This window comes from Monopterus albus, unplaced genomic scaffold (assembly GCF_001952655.1).
Source record: "Monopterus albus unplaced genomic scaffold, M_albus_1.0 scaffold128.1, whole genome shotgun sequence".
NCBI lineage: Eukaryota > Metazoa > Chordata > Actinopteri > Synbranchiformes > Synbranchidae > Monopterus > Monopterus albus.
The window spans coordinates 2,118,644-2,126,919 of record NW_018128008.1 but is presented as its reverse complement, the minus strand read 5'-3'; the positions used below and the strand labels follow the sequence as shown (position 1 = coordinate 2,126,919).

General features: G+C 45.2%; 1 protein-coding gene across 1 annotated transcript in view; it reads left to right on the top strand.

The window, feature by feature from the left end:
* Positions 1-8,276, top strand: part of ube2j1 (ubiquitin-conjugating enzyme E2, J1) — a 61,598-nt gene that overhangs the window by 22,388 nt on the left and 30,934 nt on the right. Inside the window, exon 2 of the mRNA XM_020612915.1 lies at positions 2,138-2,211. Within this exon, the coding sequence (XP_020468571.1) occupies positions 2,138-2,211 (74 nt within the window). The remainder of the gene's footprint in view (positions 1-2,137; positions 2,212-8,276) is intronic.

Genomic DNA, 8,276 nt, shown 5'->3' with positions numbered 1-8,276 from the left:
GCTTCACAACAACTTCGTGACTGTTCTTGAATGGCCCAGCCAGAGCCCTGACTTAAACCCCATTGAGCATCTCTGGAGAGACCTGAAAATGGCTGTCCACCAACGTTTACCATCCAACCTGACAGCACTGGAGAGGATCTGCAAGGAGGAATGGCAGAGGATCCCCAAATGCAGGTGTGAACTTGTTGCATCATTCCCAAAAAGACTCATGGCTGTATTAGCTCAACAGGGTGCTTCTACTAAATACTGAGCAAAGGGTCTGAATACTTATGACCATGTGATATTTCAGTTTTTCTTTTTTAATAAATCTGCAAAAATGTCAAAAATTCTGTGTTTTTCTGTCAATATGGGGTGCTGTGTGTACATTAATGAGGAAAAAAATGAACTTAAATGATTTTAGCATATGGCTGCAATATAACAGAGTGGAAAAATTTAAGGGGGTCTGAATACTTTCCATACCCACTGTATGAAAAGCCCAGTGGAACTATGATATTTTTAACCTCAACCTGTTTCCTCTTGCAGTGTGCAGTATCTGATTATTGGAGTCCTTGCACTGTAGCATCCTATAATAGAGCAATAGGAAGCATATTGACCTTGCTGGCTGATAGCTCTTTTTTGAATTTGACATCAGCACCTTTAGTTGTGACTCATGACTTTGGGCCAAAGAGTAATGGGGTTATATAACCGCAAACGTTGTCCTAGATGCACTTTCAGTGTGACTGCACTGTAAGGACCTGACTGCACTGCCTGCAGCCTAGTAGTCATCGGGGACAGTCCTTGTGTTTTTTGCTCTCTGGACACTGAGTAAGCCCCATACACTCATCATCACCACCATCATTAGCTGGACTTATGTAACCGTCCTTACTAGAGTAATGAGGTTGTCTTTACTCAGATTAACACTGAAGGCTAGGTTGTGACAAGGGTTAATGCCAGCTGATGGTTCTCTGGCACCTCATTCTGAGAGCATGTTGCATCTATACATAAACGCACGCAGTGCCACCATAGGTGGATTGGCCATTTAAAGACAACAAAAAATGTGTACTTTCTTTACACCTTGACTCTTAGTATCAGTTCAGCTGTGTTTGTAGCATCATTATGTCAGCTAGCATCTGCTAATCTTTAATAATCAACTAATAAGCAAGCTTTCAACTTGAACACAGTAGGTTCAACTCTGGTATGTGTCCAGGCATTTGTAAAAAGTATTGACACTAACAAAGTAAGCAAAGTGGTACAGACTGCATAAATCTATGCGACCATGCTGGAAGTTTCTCAAAGATGAATCTCACCCAGCTCAAACATTTTTTAAACATACTTCCTTCAAAAAAGATCGAGAACTTCTAGAACCAAAACAACCAGGTTCAGAGACAGAACTTTTCCAGATGCTGTTTGCCTTTAACTTTGAAATGATTATTATTCCTAAGATTTTATTGGTTATTATTTATTATGGGAATTGATACATTTTAGGTTTTTTTTTTTTTATCATTTTCTCACCAAGTGGATGTGTGTGAAGATGGATGCAAGGGTGTTAAATTATTGGTAGTCTTCTTTTATGTCTTAATTGTTTGACACTTGTTATTGTTGGTCATCTGTGCTCTCATCTGTATTGTTTTGTTTCAACTATGAGCTCACCAATTCCTATCAGCTGTGTTGAAATGGCAATAAAGCATTGAATTGGATTAAATATTATTGGGATTGTTAGATGGCTTGGTGCACTGCCAGTGCATGAGGTCCTATCCCTCTGCATAAACATTTCATCTGTACATCTGTGTTAGCGTAGTGTTACCCAGGACAACAGCACATTTGCAGACTTCTTCATCACAGAAATCAGGCATCTTGGCTTTTAAAACAACTATATTTGTAGATGTTTTCAGACACTGAGGTCAAATTTTAGTTTCACACACAAGGCATGGTGGTGGAGTGCTTCAGAATCTTGAGGAAGCCACTGTTAACCTGTTGTGCAGCTCACAAGACGGCAAATAATTATAACAATGCAGCCAGTTCACAGTTTCTACAAAATGGCATTATAGGCTACACACACAGGATCCTAGCTCACTGCAGTATTCCAGTTTTGGTATCTATAAATTAAATTTAATTAATTAACCATTTGTTTTGTGTCTTGTTTCCTTTGAATAACAAGCGGTAAAGAGGCTGATGAAAGAAGCTGCTGAACTGAGAGATCCCACAGAGCACTACCACGCACAGCCACTGGAAGTAAGTTCACTACAGAACAAAACAGTGCTACTGCACCATTTTTGACTATTTACTGTATAGTGTATTTCTTACATTACATTACTCGCTAACAACGATGGCTGCCTTGGTCGCACGAGCTCTCTTGTGTTTGTTGTTTTTCCTTGTTTTTTTGGTCTCTTGCAACCCATCCTGGATTACTTTCACCAGAGAAGAACTGTAAAATATAGGACAACTCACACCAAACTACCTTTCTCCAATTTTTGTGAATGAAGAATGCTGTGTGGACATTCTGATTGAAGGTGCAGCTGCTATCTACAGGACCTGGAAAAAATGCCGGCTGGGTAAGTGGGCGGGCACCTTAGTCGGGCTTCACCAGAGGGGGACACCACTCCCATCTATCCACCTAGCAAATCTCCGCTCCCTGACCAAAAGGATGGATGAACTTCTCATCAACAGGACTAACTCTGACTTTGCATGCTCTGCTGCTTTATACTTTGTGGAGACTTGGCTCAGCGACTCCATAGTGGACAGCACAATACAAATACCAGGCTTCCAGGTGTACAGAGCTGATCATGTAATGGAGCTGTCCAGGAAAAAGAGAGGAGGTGGAATCTGTCTCTACATAAATAAAGGTTGGTGCACAGATGTTACGGTGCTACAGAAAACATGTAACATGGACTTAGAGACTCTTTTTATCAATTGCAAACCTTTTTATTCTCCTGGTGAATTTTCGAGTTTCATTATAGTGGGAGTGTATTTAAGTCCAAAGGCACATGCTAGCGCACTACAGCTCCTAGCAGAACTGATAACTAGCATAGAACTGGAACATCCCGACTCCTCACTCATTGTTCTAGGGGACTTTAACAGAGTAAATCTCACCCAAGAACTGCCCAAATACAGACAGCATGTCACCTGCCTCACCAGGGACAAAATCACACTGAACCACTGCTACACAGCAATTAAAGATGACTATCGCTCTTTGCCCTGCGCAGCCCTCAAGCTCTCTGATCACTGTATGGTCCATCTTATTCCAACCTACAGCCAGAAACTTAGTTGTGAAGAGTGAAGAGCTGGACTGAGCAGGCTAAGTCAGAGCTACAGGCCTGGTTCGACTGTACAGATCGGGGTGTATTTGAGGCTGCAGCTACAAACCTAGATGAACTCACTGACACTGTGATCACCTGGTAGACAACCTGAATGCATTCAACTCAGGTTTGAAACTCAACACTCCCCCCTCACTCTCCCCACCTCTAATGATCTGTGAAAAGGATGTATGTGGCCTCTTTATAAAACAAAGGATCAGAAAGGCACCAGGCTCAGATGGCGTGACTCCCTCCTGCCTGACAGTATGCTCTCCTCCACGCCAAACTCACCCAGCTCACTGTGCCTGCCCCCACCTGTCAGTGGATCACTAGCTTTCTGACAGACAGGAAGCAGCAGGTGTGGCTGGGGAAAACCACATCCAGCACCTGGACAATCAGCACAGGTGCCCCCCCATGGATTTGTGCTCTCCCCTCTGCTGTTTTCACTCTACACCAATGACTGCATCTCAAATGATCCCTCTGTTAAGTTCCTAAAGTTTGCAGATGATACAACAGTCATTGGTCTCATCCGAGATGGCGATGGGTCAGCCTATAGATGGGAGGTTTAGCAGCTGGTTCTATGGTGTAGTCGCAACAACCTGGAGCTGAACATGCTCAAAACAGTGGAGATGACAGTGGACTTCAGGAAGAACCCCCCCCATACTTGGCAGCACAGTATCAGCAGTAAAATCCTACAAGTTCCTGGGCTCCACTATCTCCCAGAACCTGAGGTGGTTGTCCAACATCAACGCCATCATCAAGAAGGCACAGCAGAGGATGTATTTCCTGTGTCAGCTCAGGAAGTTCAATCTGTCCCAGGAGATGCTGATACAGTTCTACAGAGGAATCATCGAGTCTGTTCTCTGTACCTCCATCACTGTCTGGTTTGGCTCAGCAACCAAACAGGACAGGAACAGACTCCAACAGACAGTCAGGACTGCAGAAAAGGTCATGGGTGTGAGCCTGCCCTCTATGGAGAACCTGTACACCTCATGGGTCAAAAGGACGGCAGAGAAGATTTCTGCAAACCCCTCACACCCTGAACACAATCTGTTCGAACTTCTCCTCTCTGGACGGCGTTACAGGCCACTGTGCGCCAAGAAAACCAGGCACAAGGACAGTTTCCTTCCCCAGGCTGTCACTCTGATTAACACTTTACCCATGACAGTATGACTGGTCATTAACCCTCAGTGCAATACCTGAAAATACTCTATTGTGCCTTGGACACTGTTTGTCTAAGTATTGTTTTGTTGTCCTCTAGACGTTATGAGGAGTAAGGGTACTGTATTGAGGTTTGTTGATTTAGAGGTGATGTAGTTGTTGGAGCTAACATACAGTGAGGAACAGAAGTATTTGAGGTTCTGGAGTGGCCTAGCCAGTCTCCAGACCTCAATCCAATAGAACATCTTTGGAGGGAGCTTAAACTCCGCGTTGCTCAGCGACAGCCCCGAAACCTGACAGATCTAGAGGAGATGTGTGTGGAGGAGTGGGCCAAAATCCCTGTTGCAGTGTGTGCAAACCTGGTTAAGAACTACAGGAAACGTTTGACCTCTGTAATTGCAAACAATTATTATTGCAAACCTGATTTTTCTCAGGTGTTCAAATACTTATGTTCAGCAGTGCTAGACAAATAAATTCTTTAAAAATCATACAATGTGATTTCCTGAATTTTTTTTTTAATTCTGTCTCTCAGAGTGGGAATGGACCTTCAATGTGAATTTCAGACTCCTCCATGATTTCTAAGTGGGAGAACTTGCAAAATCGCAGGGTGTTCAAATACTTCTGTTCCTCACTGTAGCTTTGAGCATATTATTAGCACTGCTAGTTGTATGACTCGATAGCTTATGTTGAGCAGTGAAACTGTGTTGTGCTTAGTTCTGTTTGTCGTTTGTGCTTTGTTGCAGTTAAAAAAAAAAAAAAAAAAAAAAAAAGTAATTCGTCATTGAATAACAAGAAGCGATGTCTTGTTTTTATTGAGGAATTACACCCTGTTAGCTGTCTGTCTAGCATTGTTCACGGACTACTCATGGCGAGGACACTACAATAGGGTCCGGGGTTCAAACCCTGGTCATGCCATGGTCAGTATTCAGCCTGGGCCCTTAGGCAAGGCCCCTAATGCTACCTGCCTACCTCATGGGTAATGAGGTGTGGAAAAACAAGAGTCACATCGGCTCGGATGTCACCCAGGTCAACAAGATCTGCGTCAGGTGTTGAGGAACGAGGGCACCCTGATAAGTGGGCTACTGTAACAAGACAAGGTACAACACGAATGCTATGACAAGGGAGAGCCAGGACAACAGGTCGGGGGGAGATATCACCCCCACAATCGGAGATTGGGTACCAAGCCCCAGTAACAAGCCCAGATGAACTTTATGCAAAGGCAGCGAGATTGAAGATCATGACCAAGATGGACACCTGAGACTTCCATGGCCGGTTACCAAGACTAAGTGAAGTGCCTTCTGAAAGTCTACTAGAGGATGTGAATGCAGCACTAAGAACAATCCCTACTACCACCATCACTGAGACCAACAAGCTGATATACACCACAGCAACTGTGATCCTGGAGATGCTTGGCTATAAGTTCAACAAAGGCCACAAGGAGCAGTGTCCTCCATGGAGAAGGAGGTTGGAGGCCAAGATCAAGGCAACAAGGAGAGAAGTTAGCCAGCTATCGAAATTGCAGAAAGGCATGAAGAAGAAAGGGGTACTTAAGAAATACAGTACAACACACTGTCCATACCTCTGAGGCCTTAGAGATTGCCAAGCAAAGGCTCACAGCCCTGGCCACCCAGCTGAAGAGGTACACCAGAGAAGTTGAAGCCATCAGTACGTATGCGGATACCAAGGCATCACATAACAATGCCCAATGGCTGGTGGACCTGAGAGCAGACCACAGCACCCTCCCTGAACAAGATCCAGTAACCATCACAATGGCAGACATCCAAGAGAGGGTCTCAAGTATGAAGAGTCGGACAGCACCAGGCCCTGACATGATCCACACCTACTGGTTAAAGAAGTTAACTTCACTCCATGAGCACCTGGCAAGACAAATGAACCAGCTACTAATGGATGGAACCCACGCTGAGTGGTTAACTGAAGGCCAGACAGTCCTGATCCTGAAGGACCCTCAGAAGGGAGCAGTACCATCCAACTACTGCCCAATAACCTGCCTCTGCACAACATGGAAGCTCTTGTCAGGCATCTTAATAGCTAAGATGAGCAGGCACATGGCTCAATACATGAGCAGCACCCAGAAAGGAATTGGTAGTAACACCAGAGGAGCAAAGCACCAGCTACTGGTTGATAAAGTAGTCACTCGAGACTGCAAGACCAGACATACCAACCTGTGAACTGCCTGGATTGACTACAAGAAAGCCTATGACTCAATGCCTCACACATGGATCCTGGAATGCTTGAAACTGTACAACATCAACAAGACTCTAAGAGCCTTCATCAAGAACTCAATGGGAATGCGGAAAACAACCCTAGAGGCTAACTTCAAGCCAATTGCGCAAGTCAACATCAAATGCGGTATCTACCAAGGAGATGCTCTGTCCTCACTGCTGCTGTACTGCATAGCACTGATCATCACCAAGAGTGGTTACGGATACCAATTATGGAATGGAACAACTATCAGCCACCTCCTCTACATGGATGACATCAAGCTGTATGTTAGGAGTGAACGAGACATCGACTCATTGATCCACACCACTAGGATTTACAGCCAGGACACCGGAATGTCATTTGGACTGGATAAGTGTGGTCGAATGGTAACAAGGAGAGGAAAGGTAGTCAGGACTGAGGGGATTCTACTACCAGAAGGCAACATAGCACATGTTGTGGACAGCTATAAGTACCTTGGGATCTCGCAGGTAAATGGGAACCATGAAGAGGCCGCAAGGAAAGCAGCAACTACCAAGTACCTGCAGAGAGTAAGGCAAGTCCTGACAAATCAGCTGAATGGAAAGAACAAAATCTGGGCGATTAACATATATGCCCTGCTGGTCGTCAGGTACTGTGCTGGCATAATAAGCTGGCCAAAGGAGGAGCATCCTGAGACTGTACACTAAACGGAAGGAAGGAGGCCGAGGATTAGTGAGCGTCAGGGCCACTATCCAGGATGAAACGACAAAGATCCATGAATACATCATGGAGATGGCCCCAAGTGATGACGTGCTTAGTGAACACCTCAGGCAGCAGAAACCAGAGGAACAAGGGAAGGAAGAGCAGGAACCGTCATGGAAGGACAAATCCCTGCACAGTATGTACCACGGTCAGATAGAAGAAGTGGCTGATATCGAAAAACCTTACCAGTAGCTGGACAAAGCTGGATTGGAAAACAGCACAGAGGCACTAATCCTCTGCACAGGAACAGGCTCTAAGTACAAGATCATTAGAGGCCGCGGTCTACTATACCAGACAGGACCCTAGGGCAGCTGTGCAAAGATGCCCCTGAGACAATCCAGCACATAACAGTGGGGTGCAAGATGCTAGCAGGCAGGGCATACGTGGAACGCCATAACCAAGTGGCTGGCATAGTGTACAGAAACATCTATGCCGAGTACAGGCTGGAAGTCCCAAAGTCAAAATGGGATACACCTCCAAAGGTGGTTGAGAATGATCAAGCTAAGATCCTGTGGGACTTCCAGATACAAACTGACAAACTGGTAATGGCCAACTAACTGGACATAGTAGTGGTGGACAAACAGAAGAAGAAGGCTGTAGTGATAGATGTAGCAATCCCAAGTGATGGCTTCTTGTGTTCCTGGTGTTGCTAAGGAATACCAAGGGCTGAAAGAGGAGCTAGAAAAGATGTGGAAGGTGAAGGCACAAGTGGTCCCCGTGGTAATAGGGACATTGGGGGCCATGACCCCCAAACTGGAAGAGTGGCTCCAACAGATCCCAGGAACAACATCTGAGATCTCTGTCCAGAAGAGTGCAGTCCTAGGAACAGCTAAGATACTGCGCAGGACCCTCAAGCTCCCAGGCCTCTGGTAGAGGACC